Source organism: Sesamum indicum, linkage group LG1, assembly GCF_026168435.1.
Source record: "Sesamum indicum cultivar Baizhima isolate 11 linkage group LG1, ASM2616843v1, whole genome shotgun sequence".
NCBI classification, from domain to species: Eukaryota; Viridiplantae; Streptophyta; class Magnoliopsida; order Lamiales; family Pedaliaceae; genus Sesamum; species Sesamum indicum.
In genome coordinates, this window is record NC_142657.1 from 12,465,110 (window position 1) to 12,484,143 (window position 19,034).

Below are 19,034 nucleotides of genomic sequence, written 5' to 3' on the forward strand. Positions count from 1 at the left end.
GAAAAAAATGACATTGCATGCCAAGTGGATATTTTTTGAGGATTTTTAGTCATACATTGTTTTAGAAAATGAGTTGGACCACATATTGGATAAAATTATATTATATGAATTATTAAGATTTATAAAAAATAAAATTATTATAATATATAAAAGTAAAATTATTATTTTAAAAAATAATAATCAATCCCCCATCCTATTGCGGGACTGGCTTCCCCTTCCCCCACCTGCCCGCCAGGCCCCAGTCCCGCCCCCCCCCCCCCCCCAGCTCCGCCGTCGTCCAAGGGGAGGAGAGCGCAATCTACTTTTTAAAAAAAATTAATTTTTAATTAATTTAAGTAAAAATATTGTATTAAAAATATTAATATAATTATATATTTAGATATAAAATAATATTTTATTATTAATATATATTTATATATTATTTTAAAATTTTAAGAATTAATATAAATTTTTCAAACAATGCAGAGATACTTATAATTTTTTTTTAAATTTTTTTTTTTGTAGTTTACCTTGAAAATAAATTAATTTTTCAAGTTCAATATTACACAAAAGCTAATTAATCTTTTAGTTACTGTTAATTTGATTGAGCAGTCGAAACTGAAGCCTCAGGACAAAGAAGTCACGAGTCTTTATCAGTTTTGGTAGTAATTTATTATTAGTTCTTCATAATTGATATGTTAATTGTTACTACGAATATTTTAAGGATTAAAAAGTCGCGCTCTAAAGTGAAACTAATTGGAAACATTGGATAAAGCGTTTAGTGTGCTAACAGATGTTTTCAGTGAAAAATATATATTTTTATTTTGTATATTTTTTTTTGTAAAAATAAAAATATATTTTGATTGGTAAATAAAATTTCATTTTGTATAAAATTATAATATTAAATCAATATATTTTTAATAAAAATACATATAAATAAATATATTCTTTTACTATCGTTACTATTTAAATACGTATAAATAGATATATTTTGATGAGTCAGGCAGTTATTCCTCGACGATTGCGTTCTTTGAACTAAAGAATAATACTAATAATAAATTTCAAGAATCATCATACAACACAGGCTAGGGAGGCCTTACTCTAAGAAAGTTTGAGAATGATATATAATTGAACAGGTACAGTGAGAAGACTCAATGATGACACTTTGTTCATGTGAAAGATAAGTCTCGATTCTTATCCTCAGGAAAGAGTTGGAAAATCAACTTTGATTAAACAGATTAACAAAACTTATTTAAATGCATATATAAATAAAATCATTTTGAAAATAAATACAATATAAATAGGATTATTTCGATAAATTTATTAAAAACGTAAGAAGTATGTAAGACAATCAGATAGAAAAATCATTTTCATTACTAATAATTGGATTCTTGCTAGGAGGTTTATAACTTATAATACGTTGCAAAGTGTTTGATAACTTTTATTTTTTTAAAAAAATTTGATAAGATCTGAAAATAAGATGTTAAGAGTTATAAGTACCTTTAGAAAATCCCCAATTTATTTTCAAAATCTTAACGAGTTAGTTTATTTTTCATCAAATTAAGTACAAATGATAACATATTATAACAACATCTTATTAATAAGCTTAGCTAAAGCACCGTTTACTTCCATCTAATAAATAAATTCCTTTGATAGTCAAAATTCCTCGATGAAAGCAAATTTCAGGAATGCTAGATGTAATTTTCCAAACCACAGGAAGTCTACGTGTTACTATACTAAACCTCATGGGAGGAAAGTGTAATTATCCCATAAAGATATTAATGAGGTGTAGGGAGTGTTTACTAGTGCTTTAAAAAATCACTTTTTAGCTTCTAGCTATCAAGAAGTACTTTTGAAGTGTTTGAGACCCCAATTTCTACTTCTGAAATGGCTAAAAAAATAGCTTTCAGGTCAAAAAGGGTGCTTCTAGCTGCTTTGGCCTTTTTGTAAATCAATTCAACTTTATTTTTGACTACTTTATCTTATTATACACTTTCATATATTTAATATTTTAAAATTTTTATATTTTATTTGCTATATTATCTAATTATATTATTTCGTTCATTAATTAAACATATTTTTTAAAAATAAGCATGAAATATACTAATCGAGATTGAATTTCTTATTTTTTGTAGAAAAATAGTTATTATTGACCAAGAACAGCTGAAATAATAAGCAAAAAATAGTATTTTTTAACACATATGAACAAAATGGTCTTTAATCAATTAAGTTTATTTTAAAAGTGTTTTTTCTCTAAAAATTATTCAATTTAGCTTTTTATCTGCTTTTTATTTTTTTTTTACAAATATTCTCAACTTTTAATTCTGGTACAGCTTCCAACTTTTTCTACAAAATTTACTTTTCTAAAAGTATAAGTCTTTTAATTCTGCTATAACTTTCAACTTTTTCTATAAATTTATTTTTCTGAAAATATAAATTTTTGCAAACACTCCCGTAATTTCTGATAAATACGAAATTAAATTATTATACGTATATTAACAAATGGGTGAATAGTAATTTAACCCCCCAGTGATATTGAAAATAAGTATATTACCCCTCTATGAAAAAAAATCACAATTTACCCCCTATACTTTTTAAAATGAAGCAATTTACCTCTCTTAATAAGGGAGATAAATTGCTTCATTTTAAAAATCATAGCGAAGTAAATTGTCGTATTTTAAAAAATACAGAGAGGTAAATCGTTATTTATTTTTTTATAAGAAAATAATTTACTCATTTACATTATCACAAAGGGGTTGCTTGCAATTTTTTTCATTAACAAATACCAAAAAGTATCACATACATATTCATGCACCACGGGTTTGTAACAATACACCGGAAAACACGAAAAACTTAAAAAACATGAAAATATTATTAGGGGCTGTTTGGCTGCATGCCAGGGCACATACTACAAGAACTGTTTTAGCAGTTGTCAGCTACAAGTGGTCCTATCATGAGCTGGGAGTTCAAATATGACAAACATTTCGACAAAAATTTGGGCTAATTATAAATTCTTGCAGCATCACAAAATCTTGGCTTATATATAAATATAGAAATATTTTGCAGTGGATGTTACAATTCAACTACATAACTTACCAAAAAATATCAAAATATAAATCAAAATTTTTTAATTAGTCCCCCATAGATAATTTTTTTAATTATTCTTGAATGATAATTTTGATCGAAATAAAAATAAAATGAATGAATATCCCATTAATAAATAGTAGAAATAGATAAGTCGATGCAATAATTCGATAATCTGTCAATAATTGAAAAAAATTCATATTCTTGAATAATTTATCATTATTTCTTGAAAAAATTATATGGATATCCTGTAAAATTAGATTCAATTACACAAATACTGCATGTCTCTTGTAACATTACAAGTACACATTTTGAAGGATGTCGATGCACGTAATTATCTCGAGAGGTGTTCTTGTATAACTTTCCTCCCGAATAGGGACTCGTAATTACAACTATAACATCAAAAAATACACATATAATTTTGTAAAAAAGATGAAATATTTATGTAATTAGATGTAATTTAAAGGAGCATCAATGCAATATGCCTTTTCTATTTTTGTAAAGACAAATTTAAGTGATATATCAAGAAGGGTCCTTCTACTACTCAACTTGTTTCCCAATTTCACTTTACTTCTCAAAATTCACTTATCTATGATATGATAATTGCAACAAAATATATACCGCTCATTTAAGATAAATTAAGTGCTATATTTGTGTCAAATTCTAACTATCAATGGTAAATTAGTTGTTTATGACAAATTTGGAGTTTTGTTTGTGTTGTGATGTCAGCAGCGGATTGAATTTTCTATTATAATTTTTGTTGCGTATTTTATTCTATTTTACATCTACAGCGTTATGGGTATAATGATTATATCATCAATTTTATTTAAAAAAGATTTTATAACGTGTATATGTTAAACGAAATAGAAGATGCAACATAAATCGCAATAGAAAATTCAATTTGACTTCTTCCCTTGTCAGAGAAGTGATAGAGAAAATTGAAATTTAGTCCCCGTGTTATTTCGTTATGAGTTATATGTAAAAAAAAAAAAAGAATGTATTAATTATATTATGTTTACTTAAGCTGTTTGAGTTATTCAACCGAAGTAATAATTAGTAGCGGGCTCCTGGATCAGAAATGGACCTCCATAATGTAATACAAACTTTACTTGGGTATATTATCATGAGTAGGTTGAGATATTCAACTGCAACAGTAATTAGTACCGGACTCTTGGATCAGAAGTGGACCTTCATAATGCAAAATAAACACTTTAATTTGGTGTATTATTTTCTTTAAACAACCTAATAACAAAAAGTAAACATTTCGCGTATAGTAGAAGAAAGAGCTGAGAGTGTTTGTATCAAATAATGAAAAATAGATAAACATTAAATTAAAAATATTTGAAAAATGGACGTTTTCTTTTTTTTTTTTTTAAGTAACTCTGTTGGTGAAAGATAATTTTAAACGGATACATTAAAAATAATTATTATAAAGAGGGAAAAATAGTAAAATAATTATGTTGGATTCTTTTTTTAGGTGATATTCAACATTTGACCTAAACATACCTTTCTTTTTTAAATATCAAAAATTGGAAACTATCTTTTAAACATTCGGAAATAGCTTTTCTTAAAATCAAAAGTTGAGTAAAATAAATTAGTCACTGCGAAATGTAGTATTTGTGTGTTTAAATTTTTATCAAAATTATAATATATTAAAACATATATATTTTATATACAATATTTATTGTTTTCCAACGACTTTTCATGCAAGATCAACATTACTTCATCAAAATAATGAAAAATCTATATGAAGACAAAGGAAACTTCATGAGCATACAATCTTGTAATTGAAGTGCGTTAGCATAATTTAATAAAGGGATATACTCAGCTCTTTTGAAGTTTAGTATAATTACACATATATTTTTTGTAATTTAAAAAATTACATCTAACACTCTCAAAATTTGCTTACATCTAATAAATAAGTTTCCCAATCAATCAAAATTCACTAAATTTTCGAATTGGCTGGAAGAGGGTTTGGTGAGTCATTTGGGGCTTGAAATTATTATAAACAAAGGGCTTTTTGATTCATTTACGCTCTACACATTGGATCAGATTGTTTTTAAGGATAATTGCACTTATACCCTAATCCATGGTATATTTATATAAATTAATCCTATCCTTTTTGTGTAATTATAAAATCATTTTTGACAGGCAAAACATAAAGGTAGTTTCTGTAACGATGTTGATGTTTTTGGGGTGTATATGTAATTTTTTAAAAATATAGGTGATCTGTAATGATATTAATATTTCTGATGGGTGTATGTATGATTTCTCAAAAATAGTGGTGGTTTATACTGTATATAAATAGGTCATAAATTAGAAAGTATAGATATAATTATTTTTTGATTTTACCAGTAGAGCCCAACTGGGATGAAGAAACTCTGGCCTGGCCCAATCTTAGAACATCCTGTTTCGGCCCAAATTTTAAATTTTAAATAACATAAATCACTTTATATTAAAATTCACTATGCAGATTCATTTCCTTTAAATAATTTATTTAAATTAATTCTAAATTTTTTTTAAATCTATAATAATTGTATTAAAACCCATACATAACCAAATTTTAGTTAACAATATGAAATTTGTGAACGAGGTCTAACTTAATTAGCAAAGTTAAAAGCCCTGGTCATAAATTCGAGTCCCACTATTAATGAATTATGTATTAATTTACTTTAATAATAATTATTGATTAATTATAATAATATTAGTAGTTTATTAAGACATTAATTAATATATATTCACTATTGATTATAATTAAAATTTATAATGTAATTATGAGGAATTCTTCAAAGAATAGTTAACAGTGGAGGAATTAAAATATAAATTTTATGAATTTTAAAATGCTAACTGATTTTAGTCCATAAATTTTAATTACCAATTTAATATACATCAATTACCAGTATCAAGTATATATAATTATTATTGCATTAAATTAATAATTATTATTAAAGTAGAATAATATATACACGTTAGTGAGATTCGAACTTACGGATAGATATTCAACTTTGTCAGTTAATTAAATAAATTTGAAATCTAAAATTTACCTATTTTTATTCTAATAAATGTGTTTTTCTTTGTGATAATAATAATAAAAAATGAACAGATGCTAATAATAATAATAATATTAAAAAAAAAAGATATTCTTGGCCCCATGTTTGGGTGAGGATTATTCTGGAAGAAGAAGAAGAAGACGGCCGCAGAAGAGAGAAATGAAAAAGTGGGCGTCCAAACAGCTTACAATTGCTCGATTGTAACTACACATTTCCCCTTTTCTAAAACCCCTAAAACCCAAAATTATAAACCCTAGAAACTGAAGCGAGGATATCATGGATACATCCCAAAATCAACAGCAGGCAGTGTGCGGGAAGGAAGCACTTGATCTGCTCAACTGCGTTGCTGAATCGCCTTACCATCAAGAAAAATGCCTTTCCCTCCTTCAATCGTTGCGTCAATGCATTATCAATAAGGTCAGTGTTTTGCCATTACTGGTTGCAGAAACACATGAATTTGCTTTATGTTTATCGATCTGTGATCTGCAATTTTTCGGGGTTTCTTTCGGATTCCCGTAGCATGATTTTGTTGCTGCTTGATTCAGTAAAGTTTCATCGGCAATTGTTATTCACATACTGAGCCTTGTATCAGTATTGTTCTTATGGAAATGAAACAAAATCCCCTTTGATACGTTCCTCAAATATGTGAATTACCTCTCCCTTCAGTTGTTAAATTTTGAAGTATTATCTAAGGTCACAATGCTTATTTCAATGTGGTTCTCTTTAGTTTATGAGCACCCAGCTTTCAGCAGCCTTTCCCTGGTAGCTGCCCACAATATGCTCCTGTAGTAGCATTTGCTTAGGTTGCAGTTAATGATTCGATAGCATCGACCATAGAACCCTGTTTAACAAGTGGAATGTATTAGATGCCTGTCACATGTTGTGCAGCAAGGGTAAGAGAAGGGAGCAATTACTCATTCTTGAGACAAAAGTTCTTAAGAGCTTGTTGTCTGCAATGTGCATATGTTAATTGTTCAGATGCTTTGCTCTCATAAAATTCTTTTATCAAAATTAAGTTGTTTTGTGATCAGCAATTAGATTAGGTTTTTCTTCTCTGACATTGGGTTGATGAAGGTGTGACTACTTTGTATAAAGTCACTATCTTGACACGAGGGCCCATTGTTTTGGATTACTTGAATTGCATTCGGCTTTGGGTTCTGTTACTTCACATGTTTAGGTGATTTATGAGGACTGATGATGCTATATTTTTTGTTGAGTCTTGCAAACTGCTGCTTATTTGATGATTGTGCTTATGAATTCAGCTTTTATGTTCTTCCTAGTTCCTACATCAGTTGAGTCTTTTCCTCTTTATATTTTCTTCTCAGAAAGTAAAGAAATTCTCCCTGGCTGAACCCACCAGAGAACAACCAGATTCAGGTGGAAAGAAGCAGAGTTAACTTTCTGTTCATCTTGGAAAGTTTGTACGCCGAGTTGGCAAATTCTTCCTGCTGCTTAAAATTAAGGTCACATTTGTGTATCCCATACGATTTTAGCATTTACAAGTTTTGCCCCCGAACAAGATATGTGATCCTGAGGGTACAACTGAAAAGCACCCTTTCTATTTGGGGCAGCTTGAGATGTAACACATTTGGCATTTCTGAATGGAACCCTCTGGTGATTCATACACCATTAGTTCATTATCTTTCCCATTGTTGAACTTGGAAAGAAGTGTTCTGACTACATGAGAGTGGTTTTCAAGTTCCGGCTGATGCAATTTATCGCAGTTAAACCATTGTTTTAATTATGATTGCCTTTTTATGCCTGTGATGTGATCCAATAAAGCTCTCACCACAATAATAGAAAGTTAACATGCGAACAGCGAATGAAACGTCAATAGTTGCCATCAAACAGGTACACTAGCAACTCCTTCTGAATGCATCTGATACATTAATTCAAATACTAGCACAGAACTTAATACAATTGTATTGCATCCAAGAGTGACGGCCTCAAAAACAGTTCTTCATCTCCAGTCAATCAAGTCATAAATCTCAGACAATTGAACAGACGAAATGACTTAAACGCTCTCTGAACTCAGAAGTTCAAGGGAGTGTCAAAGGTGTGGATGAGATATGTGAGCACCAGAGCCAACAGCATCAGGCCATAAGCAACGCCCTGGTCAATTGCAGTTCCGGCTGTAGGCATGAATACAGAGGTGAGTTCTTGCAGCATTTCTATGACCCAAAACATAAATTGCATTGCACGAAATAATCAATCAAGAATCATAAGATCACTACCAAAAACCCATAAAACCATAATACAATCCCATTTGCAGTCGACTTCAGCCTATTCCTCGCACCCCAACATTACTTCCAAACTCAACGGCGCAAATTTGTGTTTTATGATTACCCTTTATTCATATATTTTATACGCACGTTTACAATTTAACTAACAGTAAATTCCAAAAACACATTCAAGATATCATTATCTCTTTCTCCCTTATTTTCCTACTGACCAGACATAACGAACGGCAAATTCCAGCATATTCCCATAACCCATAACTCCAAAAAAATAGAAAAGGAAAAGGAAGCGTAAACACCAAAGCGAAAAAAAATTTTAAAAAAAAAGAAAAGAAAAAGGTGGAAAAAATTTAGAAAACTGACCATCACTGGTAGGAGCCGGAGCAGGAGCAGGAGCGGGGGTCAAACCCTGAACAGCAGGCACAAAGATTGCGTAAACAATAACAAATGTGGCAAATACACACCAAGAAACCCTATAATCCATTGCCATTTTCCGTTTTTTCTCTTTTTTTCTTTTCTTTTCTTTTTTTTGGGGGGGGGGGGGGGGGTAGGGGGGGTGGTTAATCTTCTGTCCTCGATGGAGTGGGCTTTCGAAGAGTATATTGGTTCCCTATATATTGCGGTCTGTCTGTGTCTGTCTGTCTGGGTAGAGAGAGAAATCAAGAGAGAGAGAGAGAGAGAGAGAGAGAGGGAATTATGCACCACCAAATTGCAAGTCTAGTTTGTACGATGGGTGGTGGGGGAAGAAAATGCAAAGCATGTTTTTTCTGCAGCTTTTCCCTTTCTTGATTCGACACCGAGACAGCCGGTGCTCCCTCTAAGACATCAAATCAATCATAATTTTGTTTGGAAAAAATACAAGGACTCTATATGATATTGAAAATGTCAAAAAATCTTTCATAAACAATAAAATATCAATTACATTTTTTGTAATATGAAAAAAATTTAAAAAATCTTATAAAAATAAAGTATTAATTACATTTTAAAAAATATCTAACTGCCATGCCATATCATTTTTTCTATCAAAAAATAAAACTTTGGACATTGAGGACTAAATTTCAGTAATTTTAAAACTTAATGGACTTATAAAAAATGGGTATAATTATTGAACTAAAATTAATATTAACGGACTAAAATTTTTTCTTTCTATATAAAATTTTAATTTTATTTATTATAAATATATTTTAATAGACCGAAGTTGACCAGCAGGGTATTTTAGTCATTGTGCCTAAACAAATAGGCCCTAATTGGTTAGGGGCAGCACGTGTCAATGTACATAGCATAAAAGTAATTTTTTATATTTAAATTTTCATATGGAGTTTTTTGATATTTTTTCATATCACAGGAGGTCAAAATGAATTTAACTTAGTTTTGTTTTCAACCAATTTTGTCAATAAAAGTTTTCATGTAATAAATGAAAAATATATTGAGGTTCCAACAGATGAAAAAAAAAAAAAAAAAGGATAGTTACACTCATCTCTCCTAAAGTTTGGTGTAATTACACATAAATTTTTTGTGTTTAAAAATTACATTTAGCACTCCTGAGGTTTACTTCCTTCTAGCAAATAAGTCGCTCATTTAGCCAAAATTAATTGAATTTATTGATATTAACAAAAAAAAAAGAATGAAAATTGATATTTACTCTCAATTGACTTATTAACTTATTGCAAGTCAAATAATTTATTTTTTGATAAAACTACCTTTATAATGGTGAAAATATACCTCCTCACATACATTAATGTGAAGACATGTGAGGGGTTTTTATTAATATCAGCAAATTCAGTGAATTTTGACTAACGAAAGACTTATTTGTTAGACGAAAACAAACCTCATGAGTGCTAGATTTAATTTTCAAAACCACAGATAATCTACGTGTAATTATACCAAACCTCAAGGGTGGGGAGAGTAATTATCCACAAAAAAGAAAAGTTTGTCCGAAATAAGAAAAGAAGAATAAATATGTATTATACCGACAATATTAAATAGGAATGGCAACAGAGCAAGTCCGAGTGCATAATGATTGAATTTTCTAGAATAAAAATATTAAGAATAATATAGACCAAATTCTTCTCTATTTTTTAAGAATGTTACAGTTGCCAATTCTTTTTTATCGCACAAATATTCTATTTGTTTAGATCATAATAAATTCTTCAAAATTAAGATATGAAAAACCTATATAAATTAGAGTTACACTGTCAACTCAAGATGCACAATGAATCGAGATGAGCTAACTCAATCCTTGATCGAATTGAACCAATAAAATAATGGGCTAGTTCCGCCCAGGGTCGGTTTCAGGAATCAATACCTGGTACCAAGCCACCCCAGTCGCCTAGGACCATTTGCTCCTGAGTCGGGTTTGGGCCAGGTTTGTTGGGTTTTTTTTTTTTTTTTTAAATAATGCATGTCATATAATTTTTATTTTATTCTTCTAATTGACTATTCTAATAGTTTTTTTATACTTTTGAAATTCTAGAAACTTTTGTCTTTATTGTTCTACTTCTAAATTTTTTAGACTTTAATTCATTAATACTCTTTTCTTATTTTTTTTCAAATTTATCTTAAATTCTTTTTGAATTTATTATCATCTAAGTTTATTATTGTAAGTTTGTTAATCAAATTATTTATTAAGGTCATTATATATTCTTAACTATTATTTTTCTATCTATAAACTTTTGTGTGATTTAATTTATTGTTTATTTATTTTATAAAATAGTTATAAATTTGAATAATTATTTATAAGAAGACCCCAATATTATTTAAAAATAATAATAAAACAAGCATATCCGGACTTGATGTGGGTCTGGTCCGAGCCTCAATCAGGTCGGTTCATGGAGTGGACCTGAATTTAAAAACAGATCTAATTGAGTCCACTTAGAGGTCCATGATCGCCCCAAAATCGGCCAGGAAAAGTAGTGAGCCGATCTTGGATCGGACTTTTTCAAGCTGATCCGTACTGGTCCTAGACCAATCCAACCCACTGTACACCTTGACTGTCAACCTTCTATTTTAAGTATTTGATTAAGCTTATAAATTTTTTTAAAAATATTATAAATTTATAACATCTCAGAATAAGATATTCTAAATCGTATAAACTCTTTAAAAAAATTAATGTTACCCATTTTTATAGAACATCTTAAAAACTATATAAAATCAATATATTTCGTAAGAAAATATATCTTTAATCTCATCTTTGCCAAAGGGAGTGTTTGCGAAATCTTTTATTTTTATAAAAGTGATTTTTGTAAAAAAAATAAAATATAAAAATAAAAGCAGAATTAAAAGTGGACAGTCTTTGTAAAAAAAATAAAAAAATAAAAGTTAAATTAGATAGTATTTGATAAAAATTACCTCTAAAATAAACTTATGACTGAAGACCATTTTGTCCTCAACCCATTTATTAGAAAGATATTATTTTTATTTATATTTGCACTTGTTGTTTGTCAATAATAATTATTTTTTCACAAAAAATAATAAATTTTATTTCGATTAGTATATCTTATATTTATTCTTAAAAAATATTTATAGGAAAATGAATATTTAATTTACTAATACTCCCACTAAATAATACAATTATTAAATTCACACAAATAATTAAAATTACGTGATCGCAAAAAAATATTTTCTTATGAATTAATCATATCCATTTCTTTTAATGTACGAATAAGATAATTAGATAATATATCAAATAAAATATAGGCAAAATATCACTTTTGGTCCCACTAGATAGGGCCCTTCTCACTTGCAGTCCCACGCTTTACGTGAACATATTTAGTCCCAAAACTCTATTTTTTTAATAGAAATGGTATTATTCCGTTAACACTAACGGAAACGGCACGTGATAAGTCACGTGCCGTTAGTCAACTGGGGCAAAATATCACTTTTGGTCCCACTAGATAAGGCCCTTCTCACTTGCAGTCTCACGCTTCAAGTGTTCAACACCTTTAGTCCCCAAACTCTATTTTTTAATAGAAATGGTCCTATTCCGTTAACAACTAATGGAAACGGCATGTGACAAGTCACGTGCCGTTAGTCAACTGGAAGCTAGAGAAAAAAACAGAAGACCATGCTTGTATTCAAGTTTTGGAGTGAAAAAAAGGCGCCAAAAAAATATTTTTTTGCTATTTATATATGTAAATAACCCACAAAAATCACACAATATTTTTATCTTTTTTTCATCACTTAATCTTGAGAGCAATAGGCTAAAAGATGGCACAAACATCTCAAAATACTTCCAATATTGTGTGATGTTTTAAGGAACAAAATGTTGCAAGGTATTGTAAGACTTTTGGGGGATATTTTGGCACATTTTGAGCTTGTAAAGTGGTAGTATTTGGCAAATTTTAAGCATGCAAAGTTGCACTTTACAACACATTTCATTAATGATAAAAATCAGTGGATTTCAGTATATTTTCTGTTTTCTTGTAATTTAGTGCTTTTGTGCAATTTTAGTTTCTGTTTTTATTGCTTTCAAGATTTATGCTTACACATTTAAATACAACATAAACTATAATTACTTGCAAAAAGGGCATATCCATTAGTCCTTTTACACATAATTCACCATTACTAAAAGGTCATTTAGTAACATTAAGAACATCCTTTTACACATAATTCATCATTACAATAGCATTCAATATTTGAAATATTTTGAGATATTTGTGACATCTTTTGGCCTATTGCTCTCAAGATTAAGTGATGAAAATATTGTGTGGTATTTGTGGGTTATTTACATATATAAATAGCAAAAATATATTTTTTTGGCGCCTTTTTTTCCCTCCAAAAACTAAACACAAGCCTGATTTTTGTATTTTTCGCCAGTTGCCAGTTGACTAACGGCACGTGACAACTCACATGCCGTTTCTGTTAGTTGTTAATGGAATAGGATTATTTCTGTTAAAAAAATAGAATTTTGGGACTAAAGGTGTTGAACATGTAAAGCGTGGGGCTGCAAGTGAGAAGAACCCTATCTAGTGGGACCAAAAGTGATATTTTGCCTAAAATATATAATATCTAAAATATTTAATATGTGAAAGTGTAAATTTGGTGATTTTTAAATTATTTAAATTATTTAAAAATTTTAATATCAACTTTATATATGCAGCTTTTAAAAAAAGTTAAAATCGATAAAAATTAAATTAAAATTATTATAATAATGATAAAATAATAATAAAATGAAGTTGAATTTATACACTAAAAATACTATAAACACCCCAAGAGTGTTTTTATCTTTTGATTTAAAAATACTTTTCTTAATAATTTCAGAAATAAAAATTAAATCCAAACACCTTAAAAATATATTTTTGAAGCCATTAAAAAAAATAAAACTTTTTCAAAACTAACATAAACACTCCCTTGAGAACCGGTTACCGGTGAAAGGAAGACGTGCGACCACGCGCGTCTCAGCTCCTTGCAGACTATTGGTTTTCCATATGCATCGCACGGTGTGGATTCGGCTAGTTATGGGGCCACACTCCGGTGCAGATCCTCCCACGTGGCATCAGCTTATTGGGTTATGACTATTTTGAGATATCAATCGTTGCACACTTTGTGTGTGCCTAAATTAAGGTCCAAAATTTAAAATATCATTAATGTTTTTCTTATGATCAGAATTGTTAAACACCTAAGAATTCAATGAATCATCATTAATAGTATCAAATTATATTTTACACGTTTTTCTTCATTCAATTTAATAATATTAATGAAGTTATCAATATAACGTTATTTAGTAGTTTATTTAAATTATTTTATTACGTTCGAGGGCGTTAATTAAAATAATTATTTTTTATTTATAAGATCGATGAACATCGAAATCCAACAGCATCATCAGAATCGTCAAAAGATCTTCAAAGAAATTTCAAGATAAAAATTATCTTTAATGATACTCAATAATAATAAAAGTTTGTTTAAGAAAATATTGATTATATTAGTCATTTTTATTATTTTTTTCTCTTTTATATAATTAATTAAATTAATAAAAAATATAAATTATACACACACATCGGGTCTACTTCAATAGCTAATATAAATAGGTTTTGTACGTATTGCTGACTATAACAAAAAAAATGTAAAAACAAAATTTCTCTTTTTGACCATTTTATAGCAAATATATATTTTTCAAGAAAATAAAATAACATAACTAAAATTTAAACAAGACATTCATAGTGCTCCATTTTCTTAAATAAATAAATAAATAAATGTAAAGCTCCATTAATTTTTTATGTAGTTAAAATTTCATCAATATTTGGTAAGGTGGGACATGAAACTATCCGTTCAAAGCAAAAGACTCTAAAATTATAAAGAAAATATACCTAAATGATTTAAGTGATATCTATACTATTATAAAGAAAAATCTTTTTTCGAATTAATTTTTAAATATTTAAATTTATTCTTTATTTTATTTTTTTCTTTTAAAAAATATTTAGTTAAATTAATAATTTTGATATTTTTAATAAATTCATAATTATTTTATTTTTTCTCTTAACCACCCACTACTCCACATTTCTCTTTCTCACCATATTTTTTTATATTTATTACAATTTATAATTAATAATTTATTTTTTTTCTCATCATCTTACACCATGATTCTTTTTATATGTTAGTGAAAATCGCATGTAATGATAACTAGTGAAGTATAACAACAAGGGCAAGAAAAAAAAAAAGAAAGAAAGAAAGAAAGAAAATTGGTTTGGGGTCTATTTCTCGAAACTTGGGTTTCCTCCTTTTTCAGCCCAAATCTTAGAGGCCCAAACTAAAGCCCAATTATATTTTCGTAAATTACAATTTCGATTCCAAAATAAAGGATAGTTTCTAATATTAGTCCTTTACTTTTTAGAATAGACAACATTGGTCACACACCTTAGAAAACTATTGCAAAATTGGTCATACCATTGCGATATTAGTCCCATACTTTAAAAAATATTGTAAAGTTAGTCCCACATTTCAGAAAAAGATTGCAAAATTAGTTCCAGACATTGCAAATTTTTTACGTGAAACTAATTTTGCAATATTTTTCTAAATTGTGTGGTTAATATTGACTATTATAAAATATATAAGCTAAAATTGCAAATTATTCTATAATTTAGGATGAAAATTGCAATTCTTTCCTCCACGTAGAGTGACGTAATTTGTTTTTAGAGTTAAATCACGTATGTATTAGTTGACAAGAGCGTCAGTCAACAGAGAGTTCACCCTGGGAGATACATTAGAAGAGTCCCCTTTAAGGTTAAGACCAAGTCGGACCAATTGATGTGCAACAGAGTTACTCAATCAAAACACAAAAGAAAAAGAAACAGATTTCAAATGAGCTGTGAATGACACAATGTCAAAGATCAAAGGACGAAAAATAGAACGGTCTTGAGAAGCACGAAAGATCATGGAAAGAACTGAAGCGCAGTCCCCTTTGATTGTCACCTTTTGCTAGGACTTTCGACAAACTAAACGAGTTGCCTCTCTTGCTGCTAATGTTTCTGCTAAAAGTGTTGGACCTCTTCCATCAACGCGGAGTGAGCACCATGCCTACCAAATACCCAGTGAGTTTCATGCCACCACTCCGAGACCCAAAAACTTTCCCCCTTTAAGGAGTGCACCATCAAAATTAATTTTGATATAATCTTCCTGTGGAGCCTGCCAAAAGTAATGATGAGCTTGCGGGGAGAGAATTGACCAAAGTTCTGCACCACAAAGGCATTGAGATAACTCCTAGCAAAATCCACAATTTGCTGTGGGAATAGAAACCCCTTGTTCAATAATTTTAAGTTTTGAGACCACAACAACGTCCAACAATTCATGAGAGCACAATAGAAATATCCCGATGACAGCTTATCCAAAACGTTAGAAATCATTCTTCAACAGAAGAAACATGATCACTCAAAGAATGCTAAAGGAAGTTCGATAATGCCCAAACTTGTCTGGTAAAGCAACACCGCAAAGTGTGTGGATGATTGTTTCATTCGTGTCTATACAAAAAGGGCAAACAATCTCCTCATGCGGCAGTTTCCTTTTGAGATTGGCTGCAGTTGGGAGGGCATTGTGAATCGTTCGCCATGTGAACACCTTAACTTTGTTTGGAACTTTCGTTTGCCAAATTGACTTCCAAAACTTTCTGGAACTGCATCGCCTATCACTTGTTTGCAGTGGAAGCAAAAGAAACTGCCAGGTGATACCCACTGCATACCGAGAAGAGACCGTTGTTTGAATAATGCCGTATAAGTAAACTCGAATCTCCTGAGAGGATAAGGGGAATCTGTAAAATAGCGTCTCTATCAACGGGCCACAAAAGAGCATTAAAAGTCTCCACATCCCACTCCCTAATCACAGGCGAAATAAGGTCACTGACACACAAGTTCTGCAAATTATGTACATTCGGAGTAATAATTCTAAAAGAAGATGTACAAGGGATCCATAGGTCCTTTCAAACATCCACCAAGTGACCTGTCCCAATTCTCCACCTACATTCCAATTTCAGAAGTTCTATTGTTGCAATAATACTCCTCCACGTGTAAGAAGGACGTGTTCCCACCCGAGCTTCAAGAATATGATTATGAGGGAAATACTTAGCCTTTAAAACCTTGCTCACTAAGCAGTCCGGACGAGTAAGAATACATCAGAGTAAAGTAATTTAAGAAAATTACAATCAAATACACTGTCCGTCTCATCATGATTTGATATCTGATATGAAAGTCGAAAATACATATATATATATGAACTATATTATTTTCGAAATACTAATTTCAAAAAATGAATTAACGGTGTCACATTAGTGCTTCAATTAATAGGTAAATTACTTTTTTAAGGAAATGAAGCTTTAATTTTGTGTCCCCCCACCCCCCAATAGGAATAAGGTCACAATCTAAATAAATGAGTTAGTCCCTGTAACTCATAAAAAATGCTTATTTAAAATAGATCTTCACATTTATTCTAATTGAACCACTCACTCTGTAATAGTGGTACATTTATTGTGTCATTAAAGGGTGTTTGTAATAGTTTTTTACTTTTATGGTTGTAAAAAAAAAGTTGTGAGTTAAATACTATTAAAGTTAGTTGTATTTGAATTAAAATTGGAAAAAAATCGAAAGTTAGAATGTGTTGAGAAACCATTTAATATTTACAACATTATCATACCAAAAAGTTGTAAAAGTTGGTAGAAAATTACTTATTTATAGATAAATTTAATTTAAGCATTTTAAAAGCAAATGTTGTAAAACTTTTTCAACTTATTTTCAACAATGAGCAGATTGATGTTTATTTTTTATATTTGCAAATTTGGCCTTAGTTTGGTACATCGAATATGCATTGATCTTATGTCTACATATGAATTGCACAGCATGGCCAGAGCTAGACCGATATATTTGTTGTATAACTAACTTATATCATTTTGCAGACAAAGGTACCATTTTATGACAAATCGACAACATTTGTACACTGGTAGAGTTACAAGTTTTTGGTTAGACGTCAGTTTGGAGAGGGGACGTCAGTTGGGAGAGGGGTTTTGGGGTACTTAAAAAGTGGAGTATTCTGATAATTAACAAATTTAATTATAATTAATGAAGCTTAATGAGTGTTAATGAGGTCTAGTATAATTGGTGAAACTGAGGTTTTATAATTTTAGAGGTTATGGGTTCGAACCTCACTATATACATGGGATTTTATCTACTGCATAATAAGAGTTGTTTTCTTCTATCATAATAGGTATTGTTGAGCAGGATATGAATAATTGTAATTATAATTAATTAATTTTAATTAATAATAGTTCATCGCTCTAACTTAAATGTCCAAAATATTGAGTTTCTATTCTTTTTAAAAAATAAATTACGGATATACATATGTACTAATATTAAAATTCTGAAAAGTTGAATACATAACAAGTAAAGACGTAATAAAATTTTACACCCTCGTATATCATCATAAAATCTCTTGAAAACCTACAATGTTTTAGATCGTTTACTTTAACAATAAACTTTTGAATTATTTAGTAAAATAGTATTGTGGAACTTATAAAGCGTTGTTAGTGACAAATTTTCAGTTGACATGATCAAACTAAAATATTAAAAATATAAAGTATTTTAATTTACTTACATAATAATTTCTTTATACTCAACTCCACCACGTACGTACCTAAGAAGTAATTTTGAGTGAGAAGAAGTGGGCCTGAATTATAGAAAAATCAAATAATAGCCGCCAAATGAAATTAGTCCAAAATATTTCTGATCCAAAAAGATTGCCTGCATAGGAAGGCACACAATTTAATGAATGTTGTAATAAATGAGGGAATTCAATGTCTGCATGTAATAACCAATACATGTGGTGACACTCTTACTACATTAATTTCGTGTTTGAAAATATTGTACAACATGATTTTGATGGATTTTATAATGTTTCTTTTAATATGATTACGCCATCATTGTTTTAACTATTCATTACGAATAAATAAAATCAATACAAAAAATTTAAACTTTCACCAATGTTGATCAATATTTAACATGATTTTTAGTCATATATAACTAGTATTTTGGCTTCACTTACAGAAACAATGATAGATGATCGATGCGGAGTCGTGGTTAATTTGTATTCATCGTAATTTTTTTCTTTTGCTTATAATAATTAAGTGTAGCAAAAATTCATATTTCTTCTAGTATATTTTAAAATGTTCGATTTGATTTGGATATAATTATTACTTAAAAGATGAAGC

General features: G+C 29.4%; 1 protein-coding gene and 1 long non-coding RNA gene across 2 annotated transcripts; one reads left to right on the top strand and one right to left on the bottom strand.

Moving 5' to 3' along the window:
* Window positions 1-6,209: 6,209 nt before the first annotated feature.
* Window positions 6,210-7,750, top strand: LOC148789469 (uncharacterized). Its single transcript, XR_016063966.1, has 2 exons — window positions 6,210-6,530; window positions 7,439-7,750. It is a non-coding gene; the product is annotated as an uncharacterized LOC148789469 (long non-coding RNA).
* Window positions 7,751-7,882: 132 nt separating this feature from the next.
* On the bottom strand, window positions 7,883-9,065 carry LOC105158510 (arabinogalactan protein 22). The gene is made up of 2 exons (XM_011075297.3): window positions 8,714-9,065; window positions 7,883-8,245 (listed from the first exon to the last, which is right to left on the bottom strand). The coding sequence occupies exons 1-2, from the start codon at window positions 8,838-8,840 to the stop codon at window positions 8,145-8,147; spliced, it is 228 nt and encodes a 75-aa protein (XP_011073599.1). The 5' UTR covers window positions 8,841-9,065; the 3' UTR covers window positions 7,883-8,144.
* Between the last annotated feature and the right edge of the window lie 9,969 nt (window positions 9,066-19,034).